At 37.9% G+C, this 16,085-nt stretch overlaps 1 protein-coding gene across 3 annotated transcripts in view; it reads right to left on the bottom strand.

Moving 5' to 3' along the window:
• Positions 1-1,308: 1,308 nt before the first annotated feature.
• Positions 1,309-16,085, bottom strand: part of LOC306856172 (rho GTPase-activating protein 24-like) — a 133,546-nt gene continuing 118,769 nt past the window's right edge. For all 3 annotated transcript variants that reach the window (XM_079395253.1, XM_079395254.1, XM_079395255.1), the window contains 6 exons: positions 14,300-14,507; positions 7,464-7,596; positions 5,712-5,785; positions 4,822-4,943; positions 3,657-4,731; positions 1,309-2,731 (listed from right to left, as the gene is read on the bottom strand). In XM_079395253.1, coding sequence (XP_079251379.1) covers positions 2,488-2,731; positions 3,657-4,731; positions 4,822-4,943; positions 5,712-5,785; positions 7,464-7,596; positions 14,300-14,507 — 1,856 coding nt within the window. In that variant the 3' untranslated portion in view covers positions 1,309-2,487. The remainder of the gene's footprint in view (positions 2,732-3,656; positions 4,732-4,821; positions 4,944-5,711; positions 5,786-7,463; positions 7,597-14,299; positions 14,508-16,085) is intronic.

Raw genomic sequence — 16,085 nt, 5'->3', positions numbered from 1 at the left:
CAGCTGGTTTAAGCCTATTATCCAGTGAAGAAAGGTGCGGAGTGTGAGCCAGACTGCTGCGGGATGGAGCACAGGCCCCCCGATGGCTCTTCTAATAGGTTCAGTGAAATACACTAGAGGGAGCTTTAAATTCAAACTCGCCATTATACTGGGTGAGTTGATAAGGATGTTAATTCCCAGAGTGCACCAGGGCAGCGCTAGATGTCTGTAGCAAATGATTAGTTCATAAGAACACCAAAAAATAAAAAGTGTCATTCAATCAGCCTCATGCCGTTCCAAAGCTGTGTTGCCATCGTTAACTAAAGCCATTAAAAATAGCGGTGGTTAATTGAAAAAAGCTGAAATAAAATAAAGTTAGCGCAATTTCTGATGGATCATGTGACACTGAAGACTGGACATGAAAAATCGGTTGCTAAAAATTCACTTTTGTCATCACAGGAATAAATGACATTTAATAGAAAAGTTATTTTAAATTGTAATAATACATTATTATATAAGATGACAAATTAGAAATGTTGCCCAAGTACAAATACCTCAATTGCAAAAATGGAGTTAACAAATTCTAAATAGTAATTGAAATGAAAACTGAAAAAAATATATATAAAACCTAAAATATTAATAAATACAATTTTAGTATATAAATTATACTAAAACAACACTGTTCCAAAAACATCTTTGTGTGTGCGTGCCATAAAAACCCTTCAGAAAGATACTGCAGCTGCACTTGTCATTGGTGCTTCTGCGTTTGGTGTCCATATGTGACGCACAGTATCAAGTGTGACTTCGTGCAAAGCAAATGAGATTTGATAGCTGTGGTGGAGGAAGTGTTAATTTGTGAAAAATTACTTGGAATATGGTCAAATGTAACACTTTTATCATGCTTGCTTTTTTGAGCTCTATGATTTTCAAGTCATGCAGGTTTGGAAATGATGCTTACATTTGTTTTTGAATCTTTTAGTGAGAACTTGCAAAACAATATGTTCCTAAATGAACATCCACACCTGCACATACACATGCATTACAGCGAGAAAAGATGTAAAAGCCCACCCAGATTCAGACTGGGTCAATATTCCCATAATTTTGTTGCATTCTGCGTCATGCTGTGTGTTTTGGTGCATTTTTATCTCTTTAAGAATTATAATGATTGGACACGGCAGTTTTTTTTAGGACATTGACTTTAGTTCATGGACAATGTCCAGATTTGTTTGGGAGGCTGTAGTCTTATTAATATGGTTGTAAATATCAGACCACCCACAGATTTTATGTGTGGTCAAGCCCAGTGACTGATACAATGACACAACACAATTTAAGACAAGTTTAAATGAGGTCACATAATTTAATTTCATTGCATTTCACTGAATGCATCAAGCTACAGTAGAAGCATGGACAGCTGCGACAAGGCAAATGACCCCACATGGTCCGAGAGATGAACAAACCCCATCTCGGTCTTCATTTTAACAGACTTCCTCCCGTCTAGCCCCACTGCAAGCAAATTATGCGCGACAGGCACAAATGACAAAGACAGGCTGAGCATTTGCAGTGTTTTCACAAGTATTTACAAGTCTACTTGGTTTTGGTCATGTGGGGAAGGCAAAAAATAAAAAATAAAAATAAGATTCTTCATCAATATTTTTCTCCACTCAAAACACCTTAAATTTGATCTGAGCCATAATATATATATATATATATGGGCAAAACCCACCCTAAACTGTTAGATTTATATTCATGCTTAAAAATTTCATTTTTAATACTGATGAAGAAAATGTTTTATTTGCAGTGATAAATAATAAAAAAAAGCAACAGGGAAGACAGACATTAAAATATTTGCCACATCTCATAACGTACCATACTGAAAAACAACATAGCAATTCATAAGCTTTAAGTGCAAGGAAAAGCCTTGATATAAAATGTATATGTAACACATTGAGAATTCTCTGTTTAAATATCAGTACGTACATTAAACATTAATTTGTATATATACAGACATTTGTTTTTCATTGTGGAATTTTTAACATTGTTTCTCCTTTATATACACAAGGATACATGACAGCTCAAGAACACACTTGGTTGGATCACAAGAAGAAATAGGAGTGACATTTGTGCTTCTGTCGTCCTTCAGGAGTTTCCCATCATCTAAAACTCAATGTTCATTCATGTAATTGATTAATTATCTCACATTCAACCACAACTGTCAAGAGTTCCTCTTATCATTCGCTCTCAGGTCAGAATTGCCTTCTTTTGGTTTGAAAATCATCTTTCATTTTAACATCCCAGCTGCATCGTCCCATCATCCCTCTTCATGAATCCAACTGGTTCAATCCAACAACTGGTCCACGTTCAGTTCCGAAAATTTGGCTCAATGGGCATCGCTCAGCCATGTCCAACCTTTGCACCGAACGTGCAAAGATTCCGTGAAGGTTGATTTAGTCCCGTTCTGTCTGAACACAAGCCCACACAATGTAAAGTAAATGGTAGACCGTTAACGGCTCACTGGATCCAGATGGTGTTGGCTCTGTCGGGCCGTCGCGGGTCTGCGGTCAGGTCTCCGAAGGTGGAAAAGAACTGCTCCATCTCTTTCTGCAACATCTCGTTTCTCTTTTCCGCATCATCCTTGGCTCGCTCTGCATTCCTCAGCTTGATCTCCACCATGGTGTATTTCTTCTTCTCCTGGTCCAGCTCTTCATGTAGATTCGCCATCACCGTTTCCAACTCTAGATTCCGTAGTTCCAGACTACAGGAAAGATAGGAAAAGGCGGGTGAATACACCTTTTAATACTGTGATAGTTTGAGACACTTAAAGGGTTGATTTAGGTAAAAGGTAGCACAATTAAAAAAAAATCTATAAATCTGCAAGAATTCTTGCAATAAGTTGTTGAAATATCACATTAGACATGAAATATCAGAAGTAGTTTCCATCCAAGTTGAGAAACTAATTTATGACCCACCAGTGTATTCAAGAAATATATATTTAATTATTTTCCATTTGATTAAAAATATGTTTTTTTTTCCTTTTATTGAAAGTGAATATTTGTAAATAAATAAATAAATAAATATTACTGTAATTTTTATTTAAAATAAGTAAATATTTTTTATTTTATTAAAAATAAATATTTTTCAACTATGTAGTTTTTTATTTTATTAAAAATAAGTAAATATGTTGTTCATTTTATTAAAAATAAGTTAATAAATCAAATAGATTTTTATTTTTTGTAATTACAATAATTTATATAATTTTGGGTTTTTTTTGCAGTTTAGGTGTTTTTATCTCATTGGCTATTTTTTTTTGTGTGTTTTTTTTTTTTGTTTGTTTGTTTTCAGTGATAAAATATCTAAAACAGCAACAGGGAAGACAGAACAATATTAAAATATTTGCCACATCTCATATTTCTACCATACTGAAGAGTGTCTATGTGTTTATGTAAATTATTCATTTAATTTATAAAATTATTTATTGGGATTTCCCTCATTTTATTTTAGTCATATTGTTCTATTTCCTACAAATCACAAAAAATACAGAAATGGGAACTGACTTTTCATGCAAGTTGGAAACATTTCGGGCGAAAAATGATTTCATTTGTTTTATTTTCTATTCATTTTTAACACCACTAGTTTCTGTGCTCTGCATAGTTAATTTTATGATTGAACATGACTCTAACCTCTTGATCCTGGCCTCGTATTCGTTCTTCTGCTTGAGCATTTCCTGTTTGAGACTGGCCACCAGACTGTGCAGTGCACTGTGATTGGTTGGTCCATTTGTGACAGCAAACGTTTCGCTATTATCGCTGCTGCTGGTTCCTCTGCTTCCCCGGCCTCCTCCGTTACTGGTCCGATGCTCCCTATCATCCACCGCCAGTCTGTTGACCTCCTGCACCGGCCCGTCCAACAAAGGATCTTCAAAGTTGCTGCCAAAGAAGTCCTGCTCTGGGCACGTAGTCGTGGAGGAGTGGCAAGAAGTGGAGTTTTCTGGTAGAGAGATCTCGCAAGACGAGGTGGACCACGTGGCGCTATCCACGCTCTGTTTGTCCTCACAGCTGCTGCTCAGACTGGGCTGCGCCGTCTGCTGCTGATGGATGTGGACGTTGTCGTATGTGGACAGACGGTTCTGCTGGTGCTCGGCGTCTCGACTTTTAGCCTCGCGCATCATGACGTGACCGTTGGGCACCCAGAGTCCATTCCGTCCATTTAGAGTCCCATTCGTCACATCTGTGCTGGATACGCCCATCCGAACCACGCCGTTCTGGACGCCCATTTTGGTGCCTGAGCCTTTTATCGCACCTGTCCGACGGGCATGAAGGGTTCCCATGTTCGGTAGAGTCTGAATCTTCTCCTGATTGGCGTCACCTGAGGACGATGAGGATGAACTGAACGATCCATTGGTGACAATCCCGCTCCCTTTGCTAAACGCCGGGTTCTTTTTCACGGAGAGCGGAGGACTTCGGGCCACCTCGAATCGCTGTCCCGTAAAACCATTACGTGGGCTGCCCGAACGAGGAGAGCCATTGTCCAGAGGAGCCCGGCTGGGTGATTCTGGCGTGTCCCAAGTGCACTGTCGCACCCCACTGGTGTTATTGTTCTCTTTGTTTTGAATCTGACCATTTGTAGGCCGTTTCTGCATCTCATTATTGTTATTATTAACCAGTTCCAGAGTGCTAGTATGGTCCTCATCAGGTGGGAAAAGAACATCATGGCTGCCAATCAGAACAGCCATCAATTGCTGGACCAGTACTGTGCCTGAACACATGACAAATAAATTACTCAAACACTGAATATAATCCAGATCCAGAGATTTCTGGAGTGAGAGATATGGATAGGAAGACCTACCTTCCATTATAGTCACTGGGTCCTCAACCTTTGGCCTAAGAATATTTGGCCCAAAGACCGTAGCCAGATTCTGTACACTCATTTTATTCACACCTGAGTAGGACTGAACTTCATCCAAAAACCTGGACAAGAAAGAAGGGTCTTAACATTACAACTGAGATTTCTGAAACTATGTACAAAGTTGAATGTTGAAAACTCTAAAATTGATATTATGCTATGAAAACAGCATACAAATTATTTAATATAAGATTTTTATATTTATTTTTTTAAATAGTGCCACTGAGTTAATTGATTCACTGACTCATTCAAAGACAGTCACTTGTTTTGTTCCTGAATGCATCAGTGTTTCTGAATAAATTGCCTGAGTGAATTAACAAAGTAACTAACTTTAAGACAGTCACTTGTTTTGTTCCTGAATGCATCAGTGTTTTTCAATTAATTCACTGAGTGAACAGACTCAGTGACTCACTTAAAGACACTTTTTTTCACTTTTTTTCATTCAGAAATGAATCAATGTTTTTGAATGAATTGATTGAATGGATTGATCCACAACTCACTCAAAGACAGTCACTTATTTCGTTCCTGAATACAGCAGTGTTTTTGAATGAATCGATTGACTGAATTGACTCCGTGACTCACTGACAGACAGTGATTTGCTTTGTTCCTGAATGCATCAGGGTGTTTGAATGAATCAATTGAGTGAACTGACTCAGTGACTCACAGTCACTTATTTTGTTCCTGAATGCATCAAGGTTTTTGAATGAATGGATTGATTGAATTGACTCAGTGACTCAAATTCCCACCACCAGCGCACAGAACTGCTACATATTTTTTATATAATATTTTGTCATAAGCCACAGCTGAATGGAATAAAATACAAAATCACCTACTTGCATATGTATTTAAGCAGATTGTAGTTTACCAGAGGTAGACTTTCTACTTGCCTTCTTAATTCCTTCATTCCCTGTACAGAGAGAGATTTAAAAAATAAATAATTAAATACACATCCAGGATAAAAAGAAATACAAATGTATGCCTTTGTTTAAACTGATTCTAGTAATTCAATTTTTAATTATCTGGACTAATATGCATGATTAAAAGATGAACTGAGCAATTAAACCTATCCCATTGCTTTTAAAAGTCTTTCTAATTGACTTTAAATATTCATATTGCAAGTTATTCCATTATAACTATGTTATTCGTCTAGGCATGGGTCAGTGAGTTTAACAATTGATGACGGTCTAGATTTAATGATGCGCTCCATTCCAGATCTGTTTTTATCATGGTCAATATGTATTTTCCCTGCAGGCTCTCTCTGATGAAAATGACTTTGCTGCAGCACATGAGAAAGCTATTTCTCAAAAACAAATGGATGTAGTAAAGCCTTCTGCTTCATTTGACATGGTACCCGCGATTCTTTGCGTGTACCGCACCCAAGGGACTCTCAGGAGGTACGAATCTCTTTGAAAACCTCGGGGCAGTAAATTAAATTCAGTGCTGCAAGACCCCGTCTTGCACTTTGATTCTATCCTGAAACCATTCTAGAGCCGCTGGCTGACGCACAGGTGATTCGAGCAAGGTAAAAGTGTAACTTGAAAGTCAGAATGAGGCTGTTTCCGTTCCTCGGGGTCAATCCGTTCTTCTTCAGGCTCAGCGAAAGTAAGGAATTGATGCATGCAAGATGAAAGACGACTGCAGTAGAATAATGGGATGAGTCATTTGCCATTCTCTCAGCCTGCTGGTGGGAACCAAACTCAAAAATAAGAAATAGCAAAAGGAGGGGAGCTAAAAAGGTCAACAATATTTTGCGTCTACAGTGAGGCTCATTATGAAAAAAACAACTTCCTTTACATTCAACTTTAGGAATCATGTAGCTTGGTTAAAAAGTTCGGCTCTAAAACTAAATGCTGTAAAATACCAAATAACAAACAACAGAACCAGAGCAAAAGTCCCTTGGTTCAGGCGTAAATTGTCTCATTTTAACTGTACCTTTGAAAGTATCCTGACAAAAACAAAAACAAAAAAGACTGGAATCCACTGAAGACTGGATTAATGATGCTGAAAATTCAGCTTTGCATCACAGAAACAAATTATAAAATATATTCAAATAAAAAATAGTTTAAATTGTAATATTTTTCACAATATTAAGGTTTTTAATGTATTTTTGATTAAATAAATGCACACTTAATTAGCATAAGAATCTTTTACCACCATTAAAAAAAACATTACACTTAAAAAATAAAGGTGCTTAAAAGGTTCTTCACAGTGATGCCATATAAGAACCATTTTTGGTTCCATAAATAACCATTCAGTCAAAGGTTCTTTAAAGAACCATCTCTTTCTTACCTTATTATAATCTGAAGAACCTTCTTTCGCCACAAAGAACAGATGTTAAATGTTCTTTATGGAACCATTTAGACAAAAATGGTTCATCTCTGGCTTCGTAAAGCACCTTTATTTTTAAGCATGTTCCCACCCCAAACATTAGAACTGTAGTACTGTATATGTATTTGGTAACTTTCATCATTAATGACACAAACATTTGAAGAAAACCATTGCACCCTTGAGTAATGAGACATACACCAAGTATATACAACAGGAATATACGCTTGCAATGTGATGGTCAACAAGAGACAACTCACTGCATCCTGGTCTTTGCTGAGGAGTTTGGTGCAGGCCAGAAACTCTTCATATTTACAAAACGGGATGACCGGCTCAGGTAGCTCTCTCAAGTACAGCTTCAACAAAGATGCCACGGTGTGAACATCTGTGTTACTGCAGAGAAAGATGGAAAGAATAGACATACTGTATATAAATGCCTCAAAGACTGAAAGGCTAGAAGCATAAAGTATGTAAATCAGTGTAGGGCACTTTAAATGACAGATTGTGGATGTCCATGATGTGTCAGTATCCCAGTGGATCTAATGATGGGTAACAGGAAGCTGGTACTAAATCAAAGAAAGCACTAGCACGTCACTGATCAGTCCGGTAACGGTCCCATAGAGGACTTGGGCTTGTGACAATCCAGTAACAAGCTGGATTTATTGACTCTTCCCGGGTGGGCTGGACAGGAATAGCAGGCATGTGTATAATGTAACCGTCACATGCATATGCTGTGTATTGCCCTTCATAATTATCACCTTGCTTCAGACACCAGTAAGGTCTAAATATGAACGGTGTTAAATATGCAGTGTGCTTTCCCTGCTGCGTCTCTTCCCGACAACGTGATTGTGGAACCCTGACAGCCATCGCTAAATTCACAGATTGTAAATAAACTGGGGAAGCAGCTGCTGGTGTTATCTGCAGCATTTGGTATTGTGGAAGTGCAGAGAAAGCTTTTTCAGAGAGAGAAAGTTTTAGGGTAATGTGAAGGGACATTAGCTTAAAATGGACAACATAACTGCACTTTCAGGCAAATAATGGATAAACATCTACTAAATGTTAAATGGGTCATTTGGAAAACTGCACAGATAGAAGCATGTAAATGAGAAAAAGACTAAATAAAAAACCTGGAGGTGTTAAAAAGGATGAATTTGTCTTGTTAATGTAGAAATGTAAATTCTTGGGTGAATATTCCAGATTTGGATTCTGCCTAATTGTAATGCCAGGCATCTGAGAAGAAAGCAAATCTATTTTTTATCAAAAGATGGCACACTTATGAGTTTTAATATAAAGTGAATGTATGTGGAACAAGTTTCACAGGCTCTAAACAAAGCTGTCACTGTCAACTGCATCTTTTCGCTTTGATTTGTCACTGGAGCCAGAGTAAACTTGGATTTAATGAGGACTCAATTCAGGCATTAATGATATGGTTCTTCTTTACTTTCACACATTTAGTAGACATATTTATCCAAAGTGACTTAGTCTGCATTCAAGTTAAACAAAATACTGTTCAAAAGTTTGTAGGTTTGTCAGTATTTTTAATTTTTTGAAAATAAGTCCCTTACGCTCAATGTGGCTGCTAGGGATGGGCGATATGGCCTAAAAAAATTATCACGATAATTTCAGGTATTTATTGCTATAACGATACAAATGACGATATATATCATTAGAATGTAAATACAGGGTTCCCACTCTTTTTCAGAGTTCATATTCCAGGACTTTTCCAGGACATTTCCAGGACATTTCAAATTTCATTACGATGGGAATAAAAGACATGGATAACATATTCATGGCCTAAAGTAATATATTCTTCCCTCCAGAAGTCTTTAAAAAACATACACATTATGGCTATGACTTAACTATAAAACCAGAACTGCACTGAATACGCACACACACTGAGCTGAGCACATTGCCTCTTCATTTATATTTGACACTTGAAAAGCTGACTGACTGACACTTTCTACATCTACAGTGGTTGTTTGTAGGTCTTTCTTAGTTTGTCCGCAAATGTCCTGTCCCTTGTTTTCAGAAGCCCCTTCCCTGAGAAAATTAGTAATTTTTGTCTCTTTTTTCATTTGTGCAGCAACTTTTATATGGCCTTGCCCTCGTTCATGACTCTTTAGTGCTGACAGACCCATGTTACCGACATCAAAGGATTTCCTGCAAAACTTGCAATATGCCCTTTGCACATCTCCTGATACTTCTCCTAGCCAGTCCCTGAACTGGGGATCTTCTTTCCATTCCTTCTTAAACTTGCACTGTCTCCCTGACATTTGTGTTGCTTATTTCTGTAATTCAAGATCGGAAATGTTACAGATGCAATGAATAGCCGTTATGCTCTAGTATCTTTATTTTTATTACCATCTCTTTTTACATCCTTCCTTGTTCTTAATTTACTGTATATGTTATTGACAGTATTCAGTCATTAGGGGTTAAATGGATCGTAGTTGATCAATAATCCATATTTATCATGAATTTAATGTTTTAAAATAAAATAAAATTGAATAGTAAGAGAAAAGAACACTTTAAAAATGACTAAAATCACCAGTAGGTGGCAGCAAATAACAGTCTTAATGAGTGAGTCACCAGAGTAATTCTTATTAAACGATTCATTCAAAATGCTTATTCATTTAAGAATGAAGCAAATCACGGTCTTTATGAATGGTTCATTGAATCGCTTTCTCAAATGATTCATTGGGCAACGAAACACTAAGTAAGCGGTTTTCATTCACATAAGAAATAAATAAACGATGTGAAAGAGGAAGGAGTTTGTTCTCCGCGCGCTGTCTGAAATGCCTCTCTGTGTGTGTGTGTGTCCAAAGAAAACATTGAGCAAGTAATGTTACCGAATTATTTCACCACTTCTCACGATTGAATCGTTTGAAATTGCTTGAGCGTGTAAACGAGCAAGACAAAACATGTAAGTTACAACTGATAAACTTTTACTCTGTGATGGTTAAATTGTATAACTAATCCGCAAACCGGTACGGACTATCTCCGTATGGATCACGGAACTACGATCCATTTAACCCCTATTAACAAGATTAGTTTACGTGCTTACCAGACAACATTTGCTGAAAACGTTCGAGCACTTAATTTCTAGCAAGCACCTGCAACCGCCAACACAAGACAGCGTCACTACGTCACAGCTAGATTACTCACGTGTCAAAACTCTGCGTCCCTGAACAGAGCGCTTTCTGTTACTAACGTTAATTGTTTTAGACCATTTGTAAACTGTTCTGCAATGACCAAGGACATTAAAATAATAATAATAATTTTCCAGGACAACAAGATTTTTTTCCAGGACAATTTATGTTTTCTCTCATTTTCCATGTGTTTTCCAGGACTGGAAAATTGGTCATTAATTTTCCAGGATTTCCAGGTTTTCCAGGACGCGTGGGAACCCTGAAATATAATACATATGAATAATTCCATGCAAATGTCAACCTTACCATGAAAAAATGAAGTTTTTACCAAAAGAACAAAACCCTGTTTGAGTTGTGCGTTTAGGTCTGTATTTTAATGCATTAACGTGCTTCAATAGAAATTTGAAGGAAATCACTATGTTTATCCACCACATATGAGGGGTGCACCTATAGTAAAAATAAATTTTCATTCGACTGTATTTCATATTTTGAAATGAGATATCAAAGACTGCCCATTTTTAAATTTATGTCAACAGTAAGTATTTTGTAGAAAGATGGAGGCCTGTCTGAAAAGTAAATACACTCACTTAGTCTAAACAGCGATGATTTTTGGATTTATAAGGTCTAGATTTATGACGTCAGGACGCTTCAGCGCTGTGTCACGTCCGTAACATAAGATTAAGTTCATTTCATATAGTAATTATTAATGCAATTAACTTGAAACTTTCTGTACAAAGCCAACTTATGGCTATGCTAATTATGATCAACAGCTCATCTCCATTAATTGCTCTTATCAACCATAATAATACGTGACGCTTCATATTAAATCATATGCATACTGGCATGCATGTTGCTGATGACTGAAAGCCTGTGTATGGCTATACTGCTGTGATCTGTTTCAGGCTTTCCATATCATAACATTTTAGAAATTAATTCATTGTACTATCTCAGAAATGGCATATTTAACGAGAACATCGCGGAGATTTAGACTGCTTTGCTGTTTGGGTCAGAAATGCACAGGCGGACTAAAGGAAAAATCGCCAAAACTATTTTAAATGTCATATAATGTTCATTGTTAATATTATTATCGTATTTACACTTTTTATGTGTTTCAAACAAACTTGTGTCGCTATCTGCGTTCCATTCATGCAGAGAGCAAGATTTTGCGTGTTCGGCTCGCGCATGCTGAGTGCGACGCACGCTCAAGAGATGTGGGCTACATCATTCTTATTTGTCTACATTTTTTTTTTTTTGGTTTTATTTTGTATCATTGCATGTTAAAAAATAATTCACTATGTTATGCAGATGCAAAATGCTAGACTGCGAATAAGATTAGCTACAGTTTCACATTTTATAAATATTTGAACAATATATTCAGCATATTTAACAACCTGTTTTGTATCTTTATTTAATGCATAAGCGATTTATTAAAACAAGTTTATGAGGCTATGCTCTAGAGTCTAGACTATTATGAACAGGGCCGGCGCTAGCCATTTGGGTGCCCTAAGCACAAACGCTTGGCGGTGCCCCCCCCACCACCACCAAAGAAATAACTACCATTCAGAATTTCTTAGTTAGGTTCTCTTTACTTCCAAAATAACTGCTGCAAATAAATAATTGGAACAGAACAATGTAAACACAGAAAGTTAAAAGTGCAAAAAAAGTTTAAAGTGCAAATAACAGTATAAGTGTATGAATTTTATGAAGTATGAATTTTAAAGTGCACATTTTAAACTGCAAATAACCATACATAACTGCACAGTAGAATTTACTCAACAGAGGGACTACATCTCTATAAAGAGACCATTCTGCTATTCTATAGAACTATATTAAACATTTTCACTACCATCAATTGTCAGAGGCCCTACAGAGGCACACGCCTACATTTCCTAGCTGCAAAATCAGCTATCAGGTCATCATATGACAGTTTCTGAGCCACGTCCCCATTGATGCTGATGACAGCCAGACCACTTAAACGTTCCTGCCCCATTGATGAACGCAGGTACGTTTTGATGAGTTTCAGCTTTGAAAAAAAAAATTTGTATAATTATTTTGTATATATAATTTTGTATAATTATTTTGTATATATAATTTCTATATACAAAATAATTATACACAGTACACGCACATATATCATGTAGACACAAACTTTTATTTTGGATGCGATTAATCGAGATTAATCTTTTCCCAGCCCTAATAATTTGACAACTCTGTGAATATGAAAATATACAAACACTGAGATTGTGTTTTTTTTTTTTCTAATTTCAGTTTCACCAACAGATGTCGCCCTTGGCCGAACCTCTTGAAAATGACCGCATAGAACAACAACGAAAAAACTTTATCTAAGCGGTCTAATTTGGCAAAATCACATCACGTTCAGTTGCAGGGTTTTTCTAAAGTTCACCTTACCAAGAGGCAGATAGGCATTATATTGAAGCGAAGAAATTACAATAGGGAACGTTCTGCACTAATAGCTATATGCACACACATCTGTAACGTATAGCCTACCTAGGGGGAAAATTAGCTTTATTTGTCATTCAAATATGACGATGAGGACCCCAACGATTGGCCTTCCTTTCCTTCTCAAACAAACTGCATCTTTAACAGCCCAAGTTTCAAAATTTCCCGGGGGAGAAACCCCCGGACCCCGTTAAAATAAAAGACTCAACATGCAGGGCTAAAGCCCCGGATCTTTTGCACTACAAGCGACGCGGACGCGCCGACGCCCCTGGACATGCATACTACACGCACAAAACTAACATTTTTATTTAAAACATTGTCTTACCTGCAAGCGACGCGCGAGCATCATCCCGCTGTCTCTTCTTTTTTCTTTTTTCCGCCCCCGACTCTTGGTGCCTTTTCGAGGCCATATCTGAGGTCGGTGTCGGCCAAATTTGAAATTGATTGAAGCATAATTGAACAGACCACTGGGAGGTGGGGAAGGGGGGGCACCAGAGGGAGACTGGCACAGAGATTCACCTTTTTCTCGACTAATTTGGTCTAGGCCTATATTACTTTTGTATTGCTTTTGTATATTAACATGCTAGAAATATTTTATTTGTTATTTATACTAGTAGCCTATATTGTGATGATATTTTCACGACCCAGATTTTTTGGTGCCCCCCCCAAGCACTTGGTGCCCTACGCGCAGTGCGTGATGTGCGTGTGCGGAGCGCCGGCCCTGATTATGAACAAGTGTTTGTGCGGAAAAGTATGCGCATGCATGACAGTGAGGTGCTCGCGCGGATCACTTGCATTTTTTCCTGATAATGAAACAACTTAAATTAATAATAATAAAAAAAGAAAACTTAAAATTGGGGCTCCTCGCATACATGAGAAATATATCTCAGGGTTCTACGCTTAATTTTCTTTTTAGGAGCGCTTGTGCCTTGAGCGCTTGACGTGCGGAGTGAACAGCGCTCAAGCGCTCAAGGCACAATCGGGCGCGCACAAAACTACGTCATCAACTAGACTTATCGTTATTATCGTGAGGAGACAAATTTTTATCGTGAGGAGAATTTTCAACGGTATATCGCAAACGATAAGATATCGCCCATCCCTAGTGGCTGCATTTAATTAATTAAAAATACAGCAAAAGCATCACCAGCATGTGTTGCGTTTTGGTTAACCAGTTTCATCAGAAACACCAAAGACCAGCCCCCAACCAGCACATGCATATTACGTGCATTTTAGCTTCCAGCCCACCAATATACAACCAAAACCTCATTCAAATCCTGCATGACTATTGTATTTACATTTCTCAATGTTCATGCTCCTGAGACAAAGAAACACACTGAAGAGAGACGATAAGGAGTGTAGGAGAGAAAATACAGAAAATCTTGACTAATCTGAATTAAATTTAGAAGATTTAAAGTTGTGCATGTATATATTGTTTTGCAGATTCCTTTCATACTCATAACAGAGACTGTAAGTGTATTTAGAGCAAGTACCAGTCGAAAGATGGTTTCTCCCCACAGTCGAAAGCATCCTGAAGCTCTTTGACGAGGTTGGCTTGTCCGGGCAAACGGAAGAGCCCTTCTTCACGTAGACCCCAGCGGCGGATGAAGTCCACGCACTGCTCTACCAGCATGGGCGCCATCTTATTTCCATAACGACGTTCATATCGAACTGTCTCTTCCAACTTCTGACCAAAGATTCCTGAAACACAAACCCGTAGTTCATGAGGATCAGATAAGCTAACATTTAGGAATATACACTTGCTGAGAAATTTATATCTTTATTTCCTTTTATTTTACTTTTAGGTAGGCTATTGTTATGGAAAGTAAGTAGTCTTGAGGTATCTGGCAAAACATTTAGAGCCTTAAAAAATAGATTTGTTTTGTCATGTTGAAAAACAATTGATTCCTCTATTGCTATATGTATAAAGTGAGGAGAGAGCTGCTAAAGAAGCCTGATTTAAGCTATTCTTTCACGTCACGCTCTCTGAGAAGAAAATCGCACACTTCCTCTCCTGCCCTGTTCTTTTGTCTGCATCAGTCGGGCTGAAAACAAGCGTGATTCACATGTGGCATGCATATGAGCGGGGATTAGCCCAGACTTCCTGGAAGCTTTGGATCGGTGGCGCTTTCCAGGTCTCCGGACACAGACATATGCGGTACGAGATGGTACAAATTCAACTAAGCCTAGAAGACAGGAAGGGTTTTGCCGCCGTTTTCCTGCCTGAGCTGATGGAGGGGGAAAAGAGGTTGGACAGATGAGAGAAACAATAGTTCACATTTTCTTTGATTAAAAAAAAAGTCAGAACTACTTTCATGACTCACCATGTTTGAAGCTGACGCAACTTTTAATTTTATGGAAGACACTTCTGTGCATGAAATTGTAGTAAAATAAGGGATGCAAGAAGGTGCATCCGAACTGTCTGCCTCTGAGCATCTTCAACAATAAGTCCAAAGTGCCTACAATCACACTACTGCTGGAAAATCATCCAAAATGTTATTTTCCTCCAGTTCGAGTCTTGGGAAGTAGCTTTGGGAACTTCCATAACTGGATCGCAATGGGACCTCAAAATAATGAAGAAAAAGGACTTGACTTGCATAGATAGTTTTACTTTTATATATACATCCCTTTCTGGAAGAATAAACACAGAAGTTTCCTATGATGCATCTCTGGACAAGCGATGTCTGTTATTAATGGTGACCACACAGGTGTGAGATAGTGATCTGGCTAAAACAAAGGAACCTAAGTAGAATAAACTGAATGTAGACATTCACTTGGCTTCGATTCTTTAATGATTTATGCAGAAGCTCTTGCATGAGTTTCTTGTTTCCCATGGAAAGTGTTTGAGAGGAATCAGACTTGTGTTTCCAGCCAAACATAATCTCCTGATGGTTCTCCTCTCCCTTCAGTGAGTTACACTCTGGTTTCTCAAGCCTGGATCTCCTGTTTGTGAATCCTCAGGGCTTTAATATCACATTTTGGTTGAGCTGTTTTCCTCACTTTGACTTGACTTTGCTGTCCCTGTGTGCAATAGCAGTCAATTAACAACACTAGACACACACACTCAACTTCACGCCGTCTTCAAACTGTCCAGGGCTTTTCTGCCGACCTCACATATTCACACACAGTGCTCTTTGTGCTGCTGCACGGCTCTTATCCTACAAAATATCAAATATGAGCAGCTTTCAGACTGGCTATCCATGCAAACTATCTTCTCCTCTCATTACAGTCTTGCACCTTTTAGGTCTTCCTGCCTCATTTCAGACCTTTGTGGTTGTC

The sequence above is a fragment of the Barbus barbus genome, assembly GCF_936440315.1.
Source record: "Barbus barbus genome assembly, chromosome: 36".
NCBI lineage: Eukaryota > Metazoa > Chordata > Actinopteri > Cypriniformes > Cyprinidae > Barbus > Barbus barbus.
The sequence above is the reverse complement of the archived record's forward strand: the minus strand, read 5'-3'. Positions and strand labels throughout refer to the sequence as shown.